The sequence below is a fragment of the Catharus ustulatus genome, chromosome 1 (assembly GCF_009819885.2).
Source record: "Catharus ustulatus isolate bCatUst1 chromosome 1, bCatUst1.pri.v2, whole genome shotgun sequence".
Classification (NCBI taxonomy): Eukaryota; Metazoa; Chordata; class Aves; order Passeriformes; family Turdidae; genus Catharus; species Catharus ustulatus.
Genome location: NC_046221.1, coordinates 82,615,927 through 82,639,076, shown reverse-complemented (window position 1 = coordinate 82,639,076; position 23,150 = coordinate 82,615,927). Strand labels below are relative to the sequence as shown.

At 43.9% G+C, this 23,150-nt stretch overlaps 1 protein-coding gene across 1 annotated transcript in view; it reads right to left on the bottom strand.

The window, feature by feature from the left end:
* MYO10 (myosin X) overlaps window positions 1-17,383 on the bottom strand; it is a 166,830-nt gene extending 149,447 nt beyond the window's left edge. The window contains exon 1 of the mRNA XM_033066839.2: window positions 17,308-17,383. Within this exon, the coding sequence (XP_032922730.1) occupies window positions 17,308-17,328 (21 nt within the window). The 5' untranslated portion in view covers window positions 17,329-17,383. The remainder of the gene's footprint in view (window positions 1-17,307) is intronic.
* Window positions 17,384-23,150: the final 5,767 nt, after the last annotated feature.

Sequence of the window (23,150 nt, the reverse complement as noted above, 5' to 3'; positions counted from 1 at the left end):
CAAACACAACAGTCTGTTACCACTAATGTCTGTGGCAAAACAACTGAGAAGCATCTTGCTCATGATTACCAAAACACCCAGCCTCACAAGACAGTTTTGTTGCAGCTGGTGGCTCTTCAGCACTCCTGAACTCTAGGAAGTAGGAAACACGAAAAGCCGCTTAGACTTTAGTCCAAATAAATGTTGCAGTAGCAATATGCTCCTACACTGCCAGCTCTGTATTTGCTTCCTCCAAGCTTTTACTTGGCTGGTCAAAAAGACTTGGCCCTAAAAATAACTAGTTTTCTTTTCCAAGAAGTCATAAATCATCATCTCAAAGTGGAGCAATAATTTTCTGCTTACCGCACATACTACCTCTAACCCACGATGCAGCATATGAAATACTTCGTTCTGCAGGCAGGAACACAGATTTCCTCAGCTCTAAGGAAATTAATTCTGAGTCCTCAAAAGCTCCATACCATTTTCACGTGTGCAGTGGAAAATATTGCAAGCCGCAGGGACTATGTGCCTGCTGCTCCTCCTCCAAGCAAGGGACCCAGAGCTTGGCACCCGGCTTAGCACAGGCAGTAGATCTGGTTTTATTTGCATGGGAGCAAACTCCCAGGGAGGGCAATTAGAAAGGGGAAAGGCTGTAGTAACTGGACAGCCATGACAAAAGCAGAATGAAGTTTTTTGTTGAGGGCTGCAGCACATTGGCATGTGCAGCAACACAGTTTAAATCAATCAAATCCTATTACAGCATTCACATGATGCCACCTTCCCCCCAATGCGCATGAGCCACTCCTCCTACAATTTCACTGTTGTTTCAAGCACCAACTTGTTTTTATTTTGAAGGAATTACTATAATTTCATCATAATTCTAGCTGCTTACTCATAAAGATGAGCACAGGTCACTTCTGGCAGGGTGTTTATCACTGAGCACAAATCTTTTGAAGAGAGCGCTGACATGACATTGTTTTGGTCACGTTTTCAGCTGCCTTTCATCTTCAGAGACATGAGCGTATTTGTTTATGCACAAATGTGACCTTCAGAACTTCTGTGTATATTTTCAGATATACACATGGTTTCATGACGTTCTCTTCTCATAGGAGTTAAATCCACACCTCATGTTCACATAAGCAAGATCCCATTTGCTCAGGAGAACTACAGAATCTAGGCCCATAGCTAGCACGAAGAGAAACTTTCATTCCTCCAGATCCCATTAAGACCCACCTCAAACATATGCAACTTTCAGAGGTAATACACAGCTTCAGCAAATTTGCAAAACGTCTGTTTGGGATTTTTAGCCTAATATGCTGTACAAGTCTTTCCCTCAGATAAAACTGTACCCATTTATTTTTTGCCTAAAATGTTTATGGACATATGTACAGAAATAAAATATGTGAGTCATTCAGTGGTTCTTCTCTTGTGAAAACAAAATAGTTTCCAGTAGACATTTTCTCCAGCAAGTTGATTCTTGAATACTCAAGACAGAGCATGGGCTGGTGATGGATCATCCCAAGTGCACTCACATCCACACCTACTCTTCCAGAGGCAGTCGCCTGAGTAATGTGGACCATACTGCCACAGGTGTGGAGCACTGCTTGCCCTGTAAAACACAGTTACTACTTTACACAATAATGTAAATCATAATGGCAGATGCAACTTCTTCCTGCTTCTTTGGAGGAAAGAGCAAGGTCCAATTCTTCTTTAAGTCTGTTCTCTACACTGTGTTTCCAACTTGGGGCTTTTTGCTCCTAACAGCAGCTCTCAAGATACCATCTGGCGCCTGAAAGACAAAGGCTGATGTCTCATTACCCCTATCCAGCTCTGAAGCAATTCTGTTGCATTGGCAGAGGCAGGAACTACATGGCACCCACTCCTTAACTCTCAAATTCATGCACTGCTCTGCTTCCTTCCAATAATTTTAAGGAAACATCATTGAATTTGGCCTTCTGAGTGCCAGTATGGCAGCAGTATTTGTAGTCTTTCAAAGACTCCTAAGGACAGTTTCAGAAAAAAACAAAAAAAAATCTCCTCTCTGGATCTTGTGGGCCAGTTTTGAATATCTTCCCTACAAAAGGCACCAGGAGTAAATGTTCTTCCCTCAACACATGCCATGCTCTGTATAGGTAAGGATACAGCTTGGTGGTTTCATTAAAAGAAATTAGGTGGAAATAAAAAACTGATTTCTGTTTTTCCAAGAACATGTCTGCAATAGAGGCAGCTCTACGGTCAATGCACAAATCAATGTAACAACGATCCTGAGATGGGTTAAAAAGCAGTGGCAAGTTAGACAAGTCATCTGGTAACAAAGCCACATCTGTGTGAAGAGCACAGAGACATGATTGTGGCAGAGGCCCCCTGCCCTATCCCTGACAGGATGAACATGGCTGTGGAGCCCACGCTGGGCTGTACCCCCACTGCTGCCCACCTGGGAGCCACAGTAGCAATGCAGAGGGGTCCTGCAGTGTGCACTGCAGTGAGTGTGACAGCAGACTTGCAGAAGCTGTGCTTGGACCATGGTCACTGCTACTTCAGTATAACCTGTACCAATATTGGCAGCAGTTACCTCCTGGATTTTAATAATTTTTTTCCTGGTTACTGTTAAGTGGATTGACTTGGGAGTTTCCTGAGTCACAATAGATGCAGTGTTCACAGTCATAGACTGGTTTATGTAGGAAGGAACCTTTAAAGACCATCTAGTTCAACCTCTCACACTTAGGGATATCTTTTCCTAAATGTTCATTAATTCTCCCACAAGCTTGGATTGTGACATGTAAGAAGCCAAGTGACTTGCACTCAGCTAGAAATGAAAAACAGGAGGTATTTCAGAAAATGCTTAATTTTCACACATACATTATGACTCTGCTCTTACTGAAGTAGAACTGTGTCCCATATTCAATCCTGGGATTAACATGTCTTTGCTTATTTTAAGTAGAGCAACATCAGGAGCTAAATTTCCATGGAAAAATTTACACAACCTGGTACTATGGTGCCAAATTTTAGAAACCCAAGCCTCAACGCTAACTCCCACTGCTTGTTTTGGGTTCGTTATCTGTAGACATGATCGCTTAGCTATAGATCACCAAAACCCTAAAACTCTTATGTGCCTTTAAACCTACCCACCCACAAGCCTATGCTTACCCAGCAACTTCCTGCTCCTGCCCAGTCAGAAACCACTATTGCAGCCACTTATTTGGGAACTGCCGACATCTGCTGATAAGAGAAGCAAAACTCAGACTGGGAACAGTCTGCTCACCTGCATCCCCCACGACTCAGGAGAGACCTGTATAACAGCCCCCTCAGTCTCAGAAGAGCAGCGGGGCAAAATGCACACAGGGAGCTGGGAGCCACGAGTAGGACACTCAGTGCTAAGCTTTGGACTTGAGCCCACGAACATTTCATCTTTATTATTACTTTCCAAAGAAAACCGACAAATGTAATGTCTACAAATACACTTGGCATTAAAGGGGAAAGAGGACATGATACGTGTCACTGCTCGGTCAGCCAACGTCAAGGCAGAAGAAATCTAGCTCTGAAGATGAACGTTCTAGTTCTGCACCACTAAGTCAAAGAGAGGTTAATTATTATTTAGCTATTCAGGCAAGCCCCAAAATCCTTCACTTAATTGGGCCAAAACACAGCTAAGCATTAAAAGGGAGTTGCTTCTTAAACAAAGACTTCTAAACTGAAAGTGTAATTTGCGGGTTTAGCACTATACACAGTGCAATAAAGACACAGAAAGACCCAGACTGCACTCGGTGCCCTTCTGAATAAGGTTAATCCCAACACCTGGAGCCTAGGAAAACCAGCCGTCTGTCTGAAGTGGTTCCCAAACTCAGCAGGGAGCCCCTGGAGTCTTCCAGACTCTGCCAGGGTCCCCAGGGCAGTCTCAATGCATTGCTACTTCAGGCTGGTTTGTTGCATCCTCCTCACTTCCACGGCTGTTGTTCCCAAGGAAGAAAATCAGTCTGCTACTTCACGAGGTTGCAAACCATGTTTTATGTTTCAAAAGACAAGGCCAATTTACCCATGGGTACACATTAGCTACTCCCTACACCATTTCCATATTACTCACATGATCACAGATATGGGTTAAAAACAAATTTCAGAGTTTTATCAGAACAATAAATGTACTGACAGAATAGACACTGCCCTGCAGGAAACACAACTTACTAAAACTGAAATGATTCATAAATTCATGTATTTATTTCAGACTGGGGCCAAACAGCTTTCGTCACTTTTCCAAGTACGCTTGAAAACTTACCTTTGAGCAGAAAACAGCACAAGTGGAGCTATTTTAAAGCCATCTAAAAAACAGCAGGGCATGACATACCTCACTTTTTACCATATGGTAAAGATGAAAAACTGGAACAACCTCTCTCTTTTATCCGTCTGAGGGCCTAAATGAGTAACTTTATTTATAGTCACTAATGGCTACTACTTCTGACCTTATTTTTTCCCCCTCAACAAACCACCTTTCCATCAGGGAATTTAAGTTTTCAGCAATTCAGACATTTATGTTATTCTTGGTCAGTATGGCTTTTGAGCTGTGAACAAGCTTCCCAGGCCACTGGGAAAAATAAACAAACACTTTTTTTTTTTTTTTTTACTGCGTCGGTTAATTCCAACTACAAAGGTCAGAAAGAGGGAGAAGATAGACAAATTAATCAAATCTTTTTGCTTCTAAATAACCTTGAAGCAATCCCTTGACATGTATTTCCTCCTGTGCACAGGAGCTGTGCCAAATAAATTAATTACATTTAAGAAATGATACAAAACACATGCAATATACAAGAACGGTAGGTAACATCAGCATTAGCAAGGAACAACAGGTTAAGAGAAGGCACAAATATCCTGTTTAGATCTACATCAGCAAACAGTACAAGGTATTCTCTTCCCCCATGCCTTTCCTCTTCAATGGTACATAGGGAAAGGAAGGAATAGCACAGCATTGCGGCTGGAGTACAATAAAATATCAGTAATCTAAATAAATATACACACCCACAAAGCACCTTACAGAGTCATACCTTTCAGTTTACTGACACAACCTTTTCTTTTCCAAAGCACACACAAGGAGCATCCTTACTTCCCAGTGATCTCAGACCCTTCCACAAGTGAAGATGTAAAGAGCAAACATCCCAATGGTCTCAGGTACAGACTACCTCCAGTAGCCTCAGCAGCAAAGCATTTGCCAAGTGACAGAGAACTCGTGATTTTTTTCCCTTTTCTAAAAATTACAAAGATCTGATAAAAATGTAGCTCCTTCCTGAAAAACAATTGGTAATACCACAACTGGACTTCTGGAGAGAAAGAGCCACTTGCTGACTGTTAGTTCCTCTGGTAGAGTGTCTGGAACAAAATGAGTGGAAAAGATGATCACACGGTAACAAAAAGTAGGAACTTCATAAAACCACAAAGGGAAGATTTTATTAAAATAATTTTTGCCACCCATGAAGCACTACTAACAAATGCCAAGTCCTATTTTTTGCAACATGTTACAGCAGCTTTCTTGAGGAAAAAAAACCAGATTTCTCCAATATGCCTGTACCAAACTATCTAGAAGCATATCATTGCTTAATACCAATTAAAAAAAAAAGAAGAAATTTTAAAAGACTACTATAAAATGCAAGACTTTGCAAAATTTTGGCACTTATAATGCAAGGAGCTGCTAAACCCCCTCACAGGAAGAGAGGCCCTGCAGAGAGACCTAGACAAATCAGAGGGCTGGGCAATCGCCAACCAGATTTAGTTCAACAAGGGAAAGTGCTGGATTCTGCACCTGGGATGGGGCAGAATGTATGTGCCTGAATGTATGTGCAGGCTGGGGAACCAGAGGCTGGAGAACAGCACCACAGAAAGGGACCTGGGAGCCCTGGTCCATGGCAAATTGACCCTGAGTCAGCAGTGCCCTGGCAGCCAGGAGAGCCAACCCTGTCCGGGGGGACATCAGGCACAGCATCACAGCTGGGCAAGGGAGGGGATTGTCATGCTCTGCTCTGAGCTGGGACAGTTCTGGGTGACACTATACAAGGTATAAAGCCATTAAGGAGCATCTAAAGGAGCGCCACAAAGATGGTGAAGAATCTGGAGGGGAAGCTGTATGAGGAGCAGCTGAGGTAACTTGGTCTGTTCAGCCTGGAGAAGAGTAAGGAGAGACCTTACCACTATCTACAACTTCCCTCTGAGGGAAAGCAGAGGGGCAGACTCTGCTCTCTGGTGTGCAGTGACAGAAGCCAAGGGAATGAGGTGGAACTGTGTCGGGGAGGTCTAGGTTGGGTATCAGGAAGTTCTTCACCCAGAGGGTGTTTGGGCACTGGGGCACCACAAAACCTGACACAGATCAAGAAGCATTTGGACAATGCTTTCAGGCACATGGTGTGTGATTCTTGGGGTGGCTTGTGCAGGGCTAGGAGCTGGACTTCAGTGATTCTTGCCAGTCTCTTCCAATTTAGGATATTCTATGATTCTCTAATACCAAAGACCCAACCAGCAAATACACACTCAAAACCTACAGCTACAAAACTCCATCTGGTTAGAGGACAGCAACAGAAGATTATTTTACAAATCTGAAAGGAACTACAAAGCAAAAAAACATAAAGTACCTGCTCCTGCTCAGATCCTGATGCTAGCTCCTTGCCTTCACCTCCCCAGGAGTCCCTGGGGCCATCCCAGCATCAATGTGACCCATGATCTGTTGCTGCAGGTGTCTGGGCCTTTGCTGCCTTAAGCCTTTCTTGTCCCTTCAACTTAGCCATTGGTTTATGTGCAGCCACTCTTCTTGCCTAATGTCTACACGCAGAGTGGGAGACAGCCCTGTGCTCTTGGGCAGTCACAGCTCATATTGCCTACCAAAAATCTCTGATGCCTTCCAGCAGGAAAAGAAAAAAAACTCCCAGGAAAACAGCAAAGCTTTTGTGGCCTCTCTGACTGCATAAAACGATTGTGCACTTTTCAAATCAAATGTTTCCAGTCAATATAAAGAGGTGTTTCTGTAAGTGGCACACAAGTTCAAGAAATCAAAATTCAGAGTTAGAGCCTTTATTTGCCTGAGTCCAGAAGCACCTGGATCACAGTAACTACTGAATCCCTGTCTGAAGGATTCCATGACTCAGTGTTTTCCCTTTCAGACTCAGTAAGGACTGCTAAGAACAAGCCACCAGCAAAGGATGAGTGGATGCTCATAAGAAAATGCACAGATTTACATACCATTTTTTGACCAGGTACAAAGATGACAAAGGTGTAACTACACAGTAAAAGTTTAATATAACTATTTCATCACATTGTCATTAAGTTTATTCATGGGCTACTGCACAAAAGAAATCTGGGGTATTAACTACTGCATCAGGGTCCTAGTCATTTAAGGTACTGGATCACCAACGCAAAATGACGGCAGAAATGGTGTGACAGGAACAGAAATTGGGAGTAGGGACTCTTAAAACTAACAGAAAACAGAGAATCAGCCTTTTGCCTTAAGTGCTGTGAAAATGCCAAAATCCCATCTATCATCTGTTAAAACTTCTCAAATTTGGTGTCCAAATTATCAGAAAATGTTACTGCAAGGAGGAAAAAAAGGGGCTGCTGCACAAATTACATTTTCTAGCATAGATTCGCTGTATATGTTAATTCCTTGAAATAGCTTATCAAGTATCACACGGCAGAATTCGAGTGGAGTTTCAAGAACAAAGAGCTCACTTCATGGGACACTCCTCCTGGTACACTGTCTGAAAGGCAGCAGGAAATGCCACCCTTCAAAGCCCTGCTGTAAACGCTGCTCTTATTTTCTTCTGGGGAATATACTAATTGATTGGACACACCAAACAAACCTATTCATCGTACCCATCACCAGAAAGCTGTAATGAGGGGATAAACCCTAATCACAAACCCAGTCTATATTTAATAAGGGGAAGGGATCCAAGAAGACAACCAACAAAGCAACAAGTCTGACCTACAGAATGAGCATCTACTCCCTGTCCTCACGTGAACTCCAGTGTGACTCCCGACGTGACTTGTGTCCCGCCAACTTGGCTCCTTTCTGAAACAAAAATATAACCTAACCAACACACAAAGCTGGGTTTGATCCACTAAAATGGTCAAATAGAAATGATGTCCACTGGCCCTGTAATGAGATGCGTACATTAAACAAAAGGATTTGACTTCTCCTCAAGATAAACAACTTCATAAGAAAAACAATCCCATTCTCTTAACAAATATATTTAACTTAATCTGAGAAAACATTTTAATGTCACTCTAAACAACAGCCACTAAAATAAGGACAAATAATCCATTTCCGATGATGCTATAAACATCTATACTTTTTTAAAACAAGGAATAAACTTCTCTTATCTCCTGTCCCCAAACCCAGGGCCAGTTTGGCTGAATGCAAAAGAGAAGGCGTGAGAACCTTTCAGAGAAATCCTGCATTTCTCTCAGCAAGATCAACAGGCACATGCAGCACACAACACCAAAACCACACAAGGCTTTGCCAGTAGCACTGCTTTCAGAGTTCACAATCATTTCAAGAACTACAGAAATGTTTTCTCCAGATGCTGGAAAGTTCATCAAAAGTAGTTTTCTAAAGCCTTCTGAAAGTCTGTAAGAGAAAGAGGGCCAAGGGATTTGGGGTGTTAACTCTGATGACAACCTTCAGTAATACTCCGCTTTGCAATTCCAGCTGACAGATGGTACTCAGCAGCCCTTGAGCCTCAGGTCTCTCTCCACCTGAGGCTGTGCTACAGGCACCACAATCAATCCTGACTTTGAAGCCATGCTAGCAGACTTGGGCAGCAGGGTGCCACTCTGCCAGCATTACCATGCCAAGAAGTTAAGAAGAGAGAACACAACCAGAAGACCCTCAATACTTTTAATGACAGCCCCAGAACAGAGGCAGATGTGCCACGATAAAATGCCCTCTGGTAAACCTGCTCAGAGTAGGAATATAGTTTTGCCCCCCCAGGGGAAAAAGCAACGACCAAACATTTTCCTCTGCTAAGATGTCCTTACAGCAATGCCCTTAAGGGCATTCTCCAAAACAAAAGAGACTTGTATTAACACACTCTTGTACTACTGACCTATAATAAATGATTATGAATAGTTTCCCAAGAATATATAGGAAAAGGAAATACTAATACATCAAAGGGCAGCTAATCTTTTACTTCCTGAGTCCTCCAACACAGCCCTTCACCTTGTGCATGTCACCAGCCAAGATCCCGTGTGAAGGCACAGCTTGGTCCCTGAGATCTGCTGCTGAGCTACCCTCTCTTTCCTCCTCCTTCCCTCATTTGGAACAAACCAAAAATATCATAGAAACATTTAATCTATCTAAGAGATGGACTTAAAAGAACGTTGATTTCTTGAACATTCACATTAGCTTAACATTAAGTCAAAAGCCTAGGCTTGCTGCAAGATGAAGACAACATACTCTGAAAGAAAAGAAAGTCTGATACCATAAATCAGGCAATATGCCCCACTGAAACTATGTATGTATCTGCTATAATGTATTAACATACAAATACAGGAAGCCTATTCAACTCTAAAGTCTGGCAGGACACTGGATTGTACAGGACTAAAGTCTATCCTCTAGAAATTTTTCCTGCAGTATGCCATTAATTCTAGAACGAGTAAAAAAAATTACACTGACTCCCATATTTAGGCTCTGCTCCAATATGCTTACATTTACCCACTGGGGACAGAGTCATTGAAACACATAAGAAATCCAGCTTAAGATGTATTGCATCTGAATTTTCAATGCAAGTTTAGCAAACCCTCCAAGTGACCAGCGCCTTTCACTTTTGAAGACTTCCTTCCATGCACCAGGGTAAACTGCAGAATTTTCCTCAAAGCCTTAAAAGGGCTGAAGTGAGCCTTGTTTTTTTTTCCAGTTACTGACTGTGGCTACCTCTTGGTGAAAAAATACCTAAGCACAACTGCACACTAGGAAAAACTACAAGATCTCATATGGAAATTTTATGTTAAACCCCTCTACAGAAGAGCCTACAGAAAACCGAAATGTTAACTTTGGACATCAAAACCAAACACACCCCAGTTTCTGCCATGCTTTCGATATGAACCAAAATTGTGTCTGTTCCTAGTAACCTATTCAACAAAAAAAAGCCCCATATATTATTAAGGTACTCCAACATCACTCGTGTTTGAGAATCCAATGAAAAAAGCCAAAACCAAACCAAACTCCCTAAGTTTTATATCAAATAAAAAGGCTTTCACAGGCTGGACTGAAAAAAGGTCACTTGGTCCAAAGGAAAACAGCAGCTAAATACAGAGCAAGTATTTACATTTATGAGTAAAACAAGCACGGGTATGACGCATTTACAGCTGAATCAACTCAGCAGCCTTCCCCACTCAGTCACTGGTCTGCAATGAAAAGTCCATCCAGTCACAATGCCCACAGAACAAGACCTTGCAGACATCCCTACATTGGCTGTCCTGGCTCAGGATATCAGGAAGAAGCACGAATGATATTTGAACCTACCTGAGATGACAGTATTAACCACTGGCTTTGCAGAAATTAGTCTAGAAGTGGACAGTATATTCTCCCTCAACATCCCCCCTTCTTCTTACAGGAACCTTTAGAAATACAAGCAATCTTTATTCATTCCTTGTCTCCTAATGCATCTTTCCCAAAATATTTTCCCAATATAATGCTCTTATTTTCCATACAGCAAAGCTGTAGTTTGTTCTTTAGCATGGATATAGTTTATTTCACAAAGACAGATCTGGAGCATAGTCAATATCAGTTCCCATTCTGAATCCAAACTTTGAAAAGTTCTGCTTTTCTAAGAATGGAGTGTTTGAGCTATTTAACAGACTTCTTAAGAAAAGGATAATCCACTTAACCTTTCTTAATCAGGGGGCTGTCCAGAACAAAGTTGCATTATAGTAAACATGGCCAATGGATAATGCTCATATTTCAGACGTAGGACACCTTAGAAAATCCTAAATAATAAGAGAAGAAAAAAGCCACCATGCAAAATTTGAACCAATAATATCTAAACCCAGTAATTTAACATTATCTATGGTCCCAACCCCAAATCATCCTCATTTATGTCTCACTAGTAGTTTAAAATGTCACATAATGATAAATATCAGGAAAAACCAAGAGAAACGAGAATGCCTAAGCCATGACCCTCTGATACAAGCCTGAAGTCATAATCAATCTAGCAAGTTTTGAGGTCACATCACAAAACTTGTAAAGTTGTCCCAATTAGTGACTTAAGGCTGATAATTATTTTTTTTTGCCCTCTCAGCAAAAGTCATAATTCAGAGTGACTTTTACCTCCTGCCCTTCTACCCGTACTCCACCCAAAACTATGTTCCTGGCTCTGACCACATCTGGAGATGGTGATTCACTAAGGAAAAATACTGGCCCTGCAGCCAAAAAGGTTGGTGAGATCAAACTACCCAGAGGACACGCTTCCCTTCAGAACTGCCACTGCACTGCAGTCAATGCCAGACGCTCCAGGGGTGGAGCTGCTGCTCCTGCTCTTGGCTGGAGCCTGCTGCAGCTTCCAATGGGTCTGCACCAGTCCAAGAGGATTTTTTTTAAAAGTACCACCAATATTAACCCACAATCCATATTGAAAGAAAAAAAGAAGGAGGAACATTATTCACTTGCTAGGGGTTGGTTAGCACAGTGACACTGTATATAGATATCCATATATATGCTCCAGTACACAGAGTCAGGACCTACAGCTTTTCTTCAGCTATTTTCTAAAGTCAAAAAACAGATTCATGATACTGTATTGGTCCTACCATGCTGAAAATGAAGACTCAGCTGAAATCACCAGAGCATTTGTACCCATTGCGGTACAACCATGCATAATTAAGGGGCCTCAAACTTTTCCTTCTACCTTTTGAGGCACTAAGGCAACAAGAGCACTGAAAGGTTGCAGGGTTTCTCAGGTTAATCATTGGACCAGTGCACTGAACTCCCCACAGGACACTGAAAGCTCAAGTTACCTTTCCTTTTTGCTTCCCTCTCTCCCCCAAAGTGGTCCTCTCTGGCCATCACAGAATCATGGAAAAAAATGTGGGACATTTCTGATAAAAGCCCATGCCACTTGGCCTCAAAAATAATTGGGACTAGCCATACTTTCAAACACTATTCCCTTTTGCCAGCCAGCAGGCTGTGTGAAAGCTCTGGAACAAAAAAAAAAAAGCCTGAAGAGCCTCACAACCATCAATATCACCCATATACTGTACTCACTGAATGAAAACATGTATAAAGAAGAACATCTTGTTAGAGCAAAACAGCTTACACCAAAAGTGTTAACACAAACATACAATTAAGGAAAAGACGAGAAAAAAAAGGTAACATTTCAGTGAGGTGTCACCAGAATGTAAAAAAAAAGCCCAGACTGAGAAGCAGCCAAGTCTTCTGTAATGGTGGGTTTCACAGCTTTTCTTTGGTTGGAGACTGACTGAACATAGCAAAAAAAACCACAAGCAGACCCTGCAGAATGTAGAGCCTCCACTGCCAACTTCAAAACTTACGTATTTTGCAGCTTTAAGAGAATTCTTGTGCCATTTTACAATATGTGCACTGCCAGCAGGGTTGCTAGGCTCCAGCCCAGCGACGACAATGTTTCACTTGCACAAATTTGTCTTATGAAAGGCACATGTGAAGTATCACTAATGGGCAGTAACCATTACATGATTTTGATGAGCTGAATGTGATTTCCAGCTTGGAGAAATAAACCTGAAAAACACTTTATCTTTCTGACTTGACAAGGTAGTGGTAAGACCCCTTGAAACATCTTCTATTCAAAACACAGTGCTCTCTAATTAACCTAAAAGTAACTGTAGACAAAACAACCATCAGCTTTCAAAAAAACCTAAATATGAGATGTCACAGCTCAGAAAATTCAGAGAGCACAGCCAATGTCAACAGCCAAAAGAGCCACTGTTTCTGCTTGGCATGGCTTTGGCACTCAGGTCTCCAGAAACACCTTAATGCCATCACTCACAGGATGATGGTTTTGCCCCAGTCTGAAGGGCAACTTTGCTGTCCTTTAGACAGTAAAGCCAATACCCAAAGCTGGAACATCAGACCCATGCTTGAGTTATCATCAAAACACTTGTAAATGAAAACTGGGGAGACTTGAAAGGTCACTCCAAACACATACACTGTGCTGCACAGCACAGTCAGAATCATGTATATCGATGTATATTATTTGCCTCACCAGGTTTTCTCTTTAGGTCAATAACCTTGGTGGTGCCAAGGCCACCTGTCTGCAGATAATTAATCCCTCAAAGGACTCAGTGCTGTGAGGCTGTGATCTGCCAAATGTTGTAACAAGGGAGCATCAAGGAAAAGCTTGCTGCAAGCTGTGTAACTGAATTAAGAGCTTCCAGGTTCAAGCAGATACCTCCTCTAACAGCTTCCTGAAGGCTAAATTTTTGATTATTCTTCCCACAGAGGGAGGCTCAACACTTGCTCCCTCAGAATATATGCTGGGAGCCCTCTCCTTAAAACAGGGTACGCAGTCAAGTATGTGCAACTGTGGAGAGCAGAAATGAAGGAAACCATTCTGAACCCAAGGCACCAGGGGTAATGTTACAAATAAAAGCATGGTAGACACAGAGTATCTGCTGTGCCTCAAAGGAGACGGGGAGGGTACCCCGCTGTTCCAAACAAACTCCTGCACAGTGTTGGAGAAATATCAGGAGGACCTCTATGATGGTGATGCTTTTATAGTGATCTTGAACACCATCTACCCATCATCTACATGCTACACAGAAGGCAGAACACACAGTTGTTCTCTTCCCTTCTCCTCAATTTCCACAGTTGCAAGGGCAGGGGGGAATCCTCTAAGGCTGGCAACTGCTAAATCCAAACAATCCCTGCAGCCACCACTATGTACACCGTGCTGCAAGTTAGTTCCCCAGGAGCTGAGCACCAGCTTGGAGGGCAGGTTTGGACAAGATGACCTACAGAAGTTCCTCCAACCTCAAGCCCTTTCTGACCTCCACTGGGTCAGCCAATGCCACACTTCTTCTGTGACAAGGACAGCAACCACGGTTCAGTGCAACATCCCTTATGTATCAGTCAAAGTGACTATGGTGTAAGAGGAAGGAGATAAACCTGACTTCTGCATCCTCTTGCCCTGCTGTCCTGATAAGCCCTGCTTGGGAACTTTAGATGCTGAAGGGGCAGTTTAAGCTCCCCTCTCCTTGTCTTCTGCCTCATCTAGAAATTACTTTCTTCCTTCCCTTATGGCATACATCCCCTTTTAGCAGGGATGCATTCTCATTGGAAAAAAGTCTGACCTCAGCTACCACAGGAGCCTGTTCCCTTGAGAGCACTCTGGCTGTTCGTAAAACATATGGGAACAATTTTTTTCAGGCTGTTTTAAGCAACATAGCCAAATGGTTCTATTGCACATACTCATACAGGATTTCTACAGGTTTTAATACTTTAGATAAGCAAATATGATTAGAGAAACAAACAAAAAAACCTTAAAATTCTACCTCCAACTTTCCTTCAAAGACTGTAAGGTAGCATAAACCAATCAACAGCCCTCAAAAAAGCCTCAGAAAACACTTTTTCTCTGTATTTAGAATGCAGCTTTGTTATTACGTTAATACTTTGCAGCAATTAAAGCACGTTGGGGAGTAAGCTACAGGACAAACTTTTCTAGCCTAATTTTTACTTAGAGACATGGAGTTTTTTTATATTGGCTGAGCTAGAAAATTGGGACAGGGATGGAAATCCAGGCTTCCCAGGAGACAAGTACAACCACTTGTTGTCCTTCAAAAATAAAAGCTAAGAATACTAAGAAAGAGTAAAGAAAGGAAACTGGGCAGCAAGATGGAGAAGACAAAGAGCTGCTAAGTGACAAATGATGGCAGTGTCAGATGATTGGCAGGAGCCTGGCATTATCCCACACCTCACTTAAGAGAGCAAGTCCCAACAGGAGTACCTCCTGTGTGATGCACCTCCTGCTCTCTGAAGGTGTCTCACTCAGTTGCCTCATTTTTTTCCAGTAAGCATCACCCTACACTGAGGCATGTTATAGTTAGCATTTAGCTATGGAAAAACATGGGAGAAATAATAATGCAGGATTTTGGTTTTTTCCTATTAACATCTTTAATTTATATAATATTTTCTGCAACAACCACACTGAAGACGCTTCTGCCTCCAGTGTGGAGAACAGGAGCTTCTTGGTAATGCTGAGGAACGACCCCTCTGAAGTGCCAGTATTTATCTTTTCCACTATCAGCTTTTCTCCAAAATATAATCATATCAGCATGCTTACATCACTGACAAAGAAGAGCAGAGCAGATTGGGCTTTTCACCTGTGCCTTTCATCCAACCTCCTCCTTCTTCCTCACACTATAACTTATTTTAACAGTACAGTAATTCCCTTAGATAAGTCAGCAAATATTTTTGTAAAGAGCAGCTGCAGGATGTCTGCCTCGCACAAATTAAATTACCTAGTGGCTCAATCCAGTGCCTTCAACAGACATTCTTCTGTGGTAGCTGGGTCAAACTCAGTGCATTTCTGCTATTGTGCCTCATGCTCCCTATTTTCCATTTACATATGCTCTGCTCCAGAGTGAGGGAAGGAAAATGTTTATACTTGTGGGTGGGACTTTGGATGCAGATTAAAGTCAAGGTGCTATATTTACTGATCTTTTAAAGTAATATCAACATGTTGAAAGGGAGTCAAAGTTCTTAAGAAAGATCAAAGTCCATATGAAGCAACCACAGATTAACATAAATATATGCTGAAATGCTAACACAGACTGGCAAAATTTACTTGCATTTTCCCTGGAGCAAGTAATTTTGCCTAATAGGGGAGTCAAAACCAAGAACACTCTTTTTCACCTTTATGTAGGGCACACTGCAGTAGTTTGTGTTGGGGCGGATGACTCTTCAGACCAATTTTGCAAGGCTAGGTTAACACTACCATATTGCTCATGGCTTACAAGCTTTTGAATGGTGAGAGCTACATCCTCTAAAGGAAAAAAAAAAAAAAAGCAGTATTACTACTTAACTCAGACTTCATCAAAGCTAATCCTGCATTTCTTCCTTCTTATTGCACTTGACAGAACTTTTGTTGTCTGACAAATGAAAAGCCAACAAGCAATAAAGTGTATGACCTTCTTTTATTTGACTAATTACTATTTTGGTAAACAGATCACCTATTTTTCTTGTGGAAGCATCAACAGCAGCACCAGGAACACGAGGGACGTTGTTTTGTGAGGGCAAAGGACAGTTTTGCAGATTAATCACAGCCCTGTAAAACAGATGCCTGGCCTGTATTTACAACCCTGACAGTAACTGCTTCGGCAAGAGGTGCAATTAAAGCAAGCGTGCAGGCAGGCACCAGAAGTCACAACCCAGTCACAGGCTTTGCCAGCAAACTACAGGCACAACATACACAGAGCAGACATTGATCCTGCACGCTTTATGTTCACAAGGCTGAGTCGACACCAGGCGGGATAAACTGATCCAATAAAATATTGTTTGACAAAATTCAACTAGCTTGGACCAGAAGAGGATCTAGGTTCTTCTGAGTTTTATCAAATATCCCGAGTAGTAGCAAAGCACCTTTGATTTGATTTCTTCACCCGACATACTGAAGTTGCCAAGATCCACAAGACAGCGGTAAAGCTCAAACGACTTTTAGGACTTCAGCCTCCTTCCTTTGCATTTTGTATAAAAGATTTCATCTGTACTTAATAACATGCATTCAATAAACAAACCTTTTAAAAAGAGTGCCCAACGGCAGCCCTGCCTCTGAAACCTCCATCGTCTGAAGCCTCTCGTGCCGTGCAAGGCGGACAAAGCGCGCACCCGGCTTTCGCACAGGGCACCCCCGGGGAGGGAATCCCCACTCCCACCCAGGCACGGTTTCACAGGCTGCCCGCAGCGGGGAGCGGGGCAGGCTCCGCACGGGGCGTCCCGCGGGGTGCCCGCGGCGGGGTCGGTGCCGCCGGTGGGCGCAGGGCTGGGGCAGAGCCGCGGCACCGGAGCCTCCATCCCCGCCGCTCTGATGAGCCCCAGCCAGCGCCGAGCGCCCGCTCGGCTGGGGCAGCCCGCGGCAGCTCCGCTCCAGCTCGGCGGCTCCGAGTTCCGCCCCGGCCACAGCCGCAGAGGCGGGAATTTGGGGGCGCAGCTCCCTCTCTCCGCCTGCCTCCCGCTCCCCGGGCGCTGCTCCTGTGAACACCCTGCAAACCGAACTCTTCGAGGGAACGAGCACTTTCCGTGAGCCTCCCGCCGCTCTGCTGCCGATATCCTGCCCCACAAAAGTCACCCCACGTTGGAGCAGAAGGAGGAGGATCCCACCGGCCCGCGCTCACCTCCGCCAAGAAGTTGTCCATGGTGGCCCCTCGGCCCGCCCGCGGGTGCGCAGCGCCGGGCACCAGCCGCGCACCATGTGCCGCTCTCGTCCGGCCCGGCCCGGCCCGGCTCGGCTCGGCTCGCCCCACCGAGCCGCCTCAGCCGCCGCGCCGCTCCATCGCGCCCCAGCGCCGGCACCAGCCCGCAGCCTTTGTCCGCCCGCCCCTCAGCGCCGCTCGGCCGGGCGGTCCCGGCAGCGCATAGCCGCCGCGGGGAGCCGGCAGGCAGCAGGAGGACAAGGAAAGCTCCCGCCGCCGCCGCACGCTCCGGCCCGGGGCCGCCCCGTCCCGTCCAGGCGGGGCAGGAGCAGAGGCGGAGCCGGGGCTCGCCGCTCCCTGCGCCGCGCTCCGCCGCGCCCCCGCCCCGCCCTGGCCGGACTGCGGGCAGCGCCCCCCGGCTCCTCTCCGCTCCCGTCCCGTCCCGTCCTGCTGCTGGCCCCGGTACGTCGGCCCCGGGGCCCTGGGGACGCGTGTCCGGCTCCTCGGGGAGCGGAAATCCGCGTTGGAATGCGGAGTGAAAGGAGCGCGGGCGCTGGAAGGGGAGCGGAGGCGCGCCCCGGCCTGGGGGTGGCTGGGCTCCCGTGCCCGGCAGCGCACAGCCGTGCAAAGCTCCGCCATCCGGCCACAGGTGCTGCCCGAGGTGGTTGAAGAATACGTACCTGCAGGGTTCTACTGCGGACAGGCAGCCCTTAGGTAAATGTGCGGCAAACTTGTGTACGAGCTCTCCTCAGCCTTATCCGTGTTCCTTTGCTAAACGCATCTTGCAACAACCACTCACTGAGACATCACTGCAAATGAAAATAGCCCTCCTTTATATAGTTTTCCAGTCCTGTACATTTCTGCAAAGCACATTTAAAGTGTTCAGGTTTTACAGACATATCTTGTTCATAATTTTACACTGACCCTGTAGTAACTAGCAGCCCAAGAAATGCAGCAAAGGAAAACCAAATCTTGCAGATAATGGTGTATTTCTTTCATATTGCAGAAAGAAATGTACCAAAAAATAAGTCACAGCCATAAAGAAAGCAAATACATTATTCTGCTTTTCTGTCACAGGCAGAACCCTGGTAATGGTTTGGGAGCTTGAGCGTGTGAGTAGAGATGTGGGAGACCAGCCCTTGATAGTAGAAATAATCATGAGTCTGCAACTCTCATTTTTGAAGATGTCACGGCCAACACATACAACACCACTAAAAGCGATTTTAAGAATACATACACTACACAAAGAAAAACTTTCTAATTTCACCTTTGTGTCAAAAATATTTTATCTGAATAAGGAGAAGAACAGGTAAAAGATGTGTGGCTTTGAGATAGGTCATGTCCAAAATGGAGTTGTGCTGGTCTTGGAGATTCACGCAGACATCCATGGAAACTGATGTGCCGTCAAGGTTAGCACTGGGACAAACCAACACAAGAGGGACTTTCTGCCAAACAAGAACGTGTTAGAGCTACGTGGGAGCTGTGGCTGCCTGTCCCATCACACAGAGAAAAGGTGGAAGGAAGTTTTCAGGCAGAAAGCAACTACCTTGGACATGGCCAGCTCCTAGAGACCAGCCGCTCTCACCAGCTCACTTTCCCATGGCCAGTGACAGTGGCTTCTGGCAAAAAAAGCAGAAACATTTCCCAGCTTGCTGGTAGCACAGCACAGAGGCCCTTGGGCAGGGTCCCTGTTGCAGCTTGCCAAGCCCAGCTGGGAGACATCCTGCTGGACACCCTGCAGCATCCTGGGGGCTGCTGGGGGATCACTTCTCTTGTCACTCCTCTAATCTCATTCCCAGGTAAACAGGTTGTACCGTCCAATGGTTGCTCTGAAACTCTAGATTTGCAAAGGATTTCACTTGAATTCACCTGTCTACATGGTATCAGCTCACACAGAAGTTAGCCTAAATCATTATTTTGCAGTAGATTCTAAGGTGTAGATTCCAATGTGGGAGCTCTGTAACTCTATTCCAAACTACTGCACTTCCAAATTTACTGTAGGGAAGCAGGGGGTTTTTTCCACAATCACTGTGTGCCAGAAAGCTTCCCCTCATCATACAAGCCCTAGTTTGGCAAGGACTGAGTCAGATTGAAGGTATTTGTTAAATTATTTTGACTTCTGGTTGAATACTTTGTTTGACACCATGTTATTGGAATGTAGCGCGCATGTCTGGCTACTGCATTGTACTCCAGTCTGTGAAACACAAGGCATAGGAATTCATGAAAACTTTGAACCAATAAAAGCTGCCTGTGTTTTTTTAAATTAGAATTTCAATAAATTACAAGAAAATATTGCAAGTAGAAGAGGACCAGTTTTATGCAGCCTAAAAATACATTGCAGAAAGAATGAGCATTCTCTTGTGGTGGGGAAGCATTGCAAAAGAGTTATTAAACTCATAAGACTTTTTAAAGATTTGTAATGATTGAAAAGTTGCAGGAAGGATTGCAGAAAAGAGGTTTTGGGAGCAGAGGGGACCAGTCACTCCAACAAGCTCCTTCCTTTTCTTCTTCTATGTCTTTTTGTATCTGTTATGCTCGCAGTTTGTAAGCACTAGCATCTGTGTTTCATAGGAAAGGGGGTTTGAAACACGGGGTTTCCTTTTCCCACTCTGAAAATGACCCTAAACTAGTCTCTTACTCATTTTATGCAATTGTTTTGGAATTTGGAAAACCCCACAGACACAGTGTACAAAGCTCCATGAACATCTGGAGACTTGGCCAGTTCTGCACAGCTCCGATGTTCTTTTAATCGTTAGAAATTCCTTCACTGATTGTGTGCCTAAGGTAAATTATTTCCTTTTGAAGCTGCTCACATGCATGCAGGCTTAACTTTCAGCTCGGGTGAGGACCAGGAATGGACCAAAAGCTCGGTTCCAGCTCCCTGATGAGACACCTCACAGGATGTGAAGATCTTACCCCCTTGTGCAGGTGGTTGGTGGTGAGGTGTCTGGTCCTTGGGCCGCTTTCCTTGCTCCAGCCTCTCTCTTGCTCACACAGCACAGCTTTGGCATTTGCTAGGTTGGCTTTGCTCTCAGCTGGTCTGTTAGGCTGTTTTAGTATCCCTCAGTTACCTTTGCTGTGTTACATGGGCCAGGACTCATCTTCACCCAGTCTTTCTGACCCTTTTACCCTCCCCCAGTAGTTGCTAAAGTCTGTATCTGACCAAAGTGTCTGACAAAAACAGACATCTCTTCCTTTCTTAGATCCCAAAGTATTCTTAGCACCTGGAGCTTTTGTAAGACCCTGGACTTTTAAAACAGATTTAAATTACTCCTGTCTCTATCAACAACTCTATCCCATTGCATGCAGATTTCTATTTCTGCTCCAGAGGCAAAAACCAACTTACTGACTAAAGCCCAGTTATCTATAAATCATATGCTTTACCTGAGCTGTGTTTCTTCACAGGGAATTTCCACAAACCAGATTTGAAGGGCCTTTTTAAAAGATTTATTACATATATTACAAAGTTTGTAGATGTGATTGCAGCCCAACAAACCATTAACTCATTCAGTACTTTGAGCACACTTGGTCAGATTTTAGATGCCCCTTTTTAAAAGTAACTTTCCCCCAATTTTCATCTACAAAAACCATCAGAGCCACATGTGGTTTGGTGGGACCCAGGGCTGGGAGAGTTGGGGGCACCCTGGGTGGGTGGTAGCAGAGCCTGGCATCCCACCATCCCAGCCAAGGGCCCTGGGCTGTAGCAAGTCTTTGTCTTCACTGCATCTGATTGGTGATGATTTCTATGTATTTCACAAATTCTGCTCTCTTTTCAATAAGTTAAGACTTGTTCTGTTGCCCAAACCTTAACACAAGATCTGTGAGGGGCATCTTTATGCTAAAAGCTTTATATTCAATATTGTATTTTTGAAAAGCTGATGAATTTTCATTTTATCTTTCTTATCTTATTTTTAGTTGCCATTTTTCCACAGTGGTATCATTGAACTGAGTGATTTTAGCTTTTGCATACCTGACAGGTTTATTGCACGAAAGCTTTTTTCACCCTCTGGAGGAGTTTTCCCTACTGATGGCACTGAAGTGGGTTATCTGCATTACCCACGGCACTACTATCCCTTCTGTAAGGTATATGGATTGATTTCAGTCAAAGAATTAAATTATATATTCAGTTAATTCAATCTTATTGATTAAAAGAAGCCTAAATTAACAATCTCTGCTCACCAATATGAGGCAGTGTGTTTCTTTGTTCACAGTTCAAGACCTCATTTCATCCAGAATTATCTGTAAAAACTGCTCTCACATTGTTCCCCTTGGTGTCTTTGCCCACAGCACACATCAATTTTTAATGGCCTTGCTTATGGTCTATATTTCTAATGAGAATTTCTGTTTCTTTAAATTTACTCCAAAACAGGAGTTTTACCCCCACTCTGGGGCTGCTATTGCACTTGTCAGCTCCTGTCAGGTTTTAGCTAACCAACTTTTTGTAGACAAGATGTTGGGCATTGACAAGTGTTTCTGTAATGTGTAGCAGTGTACAGGCCACAATTTTCTACCACGCCAGTTTTGAGGAACGCCCATTTCTTATTTGGGAGGTACATATCCTAACTTGTTACCATGAAGCTGGATTGCCATATGACAGCACATTTAGTGCTACCAGCTCCAGGTCTGGTGAAGGCCATTAAGTATGCGTGGTTATACTCAGTTTCTGAGCACAACCTCCACCTGGGAGATTCTAAGTTTTAATTTCCACATAAGAAAATGTTCTCTATTACAAAATTTCAATATATGATTTCACACACTCCAGATTTTTTCCCCCAGTGTTACAGAGCCACCTCCTCATTCAACATCTGGCAGCACACGTATGAACATAGGCAGCTGTCTAACTATGTTTTTACCCATTTCCTGAATTCTACTCAGCCCTTTTGCAGAGCCTTTCTCTTCAGTGCTTACAAACTTTTGTCTGCCTCTTCCCTTCATTATCATGAAGTGGCCAGCTGCATTCTGGGTCCCTCAGGCAGCACCACTGCTCATGTGGCAGCCTATTCCCTGTGCGCAGCTCAGTCCTGGTGTTCTGAGCTTCACTGACCCTTCATCTCATTTAAGATTGCTGCTGCACTTAGTTGTCACCAGCATCTTTTAATCCAATTGGTCTTCTCTTGCAATCTTACTTGCAACCTATTAATTTAAATTCTGTTTATCAGATTGGAGTATAGTTTGTACAGAACATGCCAACAAAAAGAGAGCTGTATTGTACAAGAGCATTAGTTTATCACATATCACATAAAGGTACCCACTGGAAGAAAAGCAGTAAAGTGACGGACAAAAACTACCAAGAAGCCTAGAATCACTTGAAGAATAAAGACAGTAGCAAAACATAAGAAAAAACATAAAAAGAAATGAAAGCTTTTCTTGCCTTCTGAATCAGTTTAAGAACACATTTTCCTTGCCTTCACTCAGAAAGACAAGTGTATGAAGGCAACTTGTAGCTGCAAAAGTCACGGTTTATGACATGTTCATTTATCAGGGAGTCAGACCTGTACAAAACATCTCAGCACCTCTCTGAAGGTCACAGCCTACAGAGCAGGGCCCAGAGGGGAGCCCATGAGGGCATCTTTTGCTGCCTCAGTGCCATATAAGCCAGGTTAGTTCAAAACACTTCCCCTAGCAGTTTAAACTAGGTCATCCTTCTTCTGCTGAGGCAAACAAACAACACCTACACTTTCCTTGTCACTGACTGTGCTATGGAAGGAAAAATCTTCAGTAAAAGGGCATTGAAGCCCAGCAAGGGCCAGTCATACCTTAAGAAATTGACACTGTTTAGCCAGCAAATATAAATCAAAGGCTGCCTTCCCCCTTGTGATGTCATG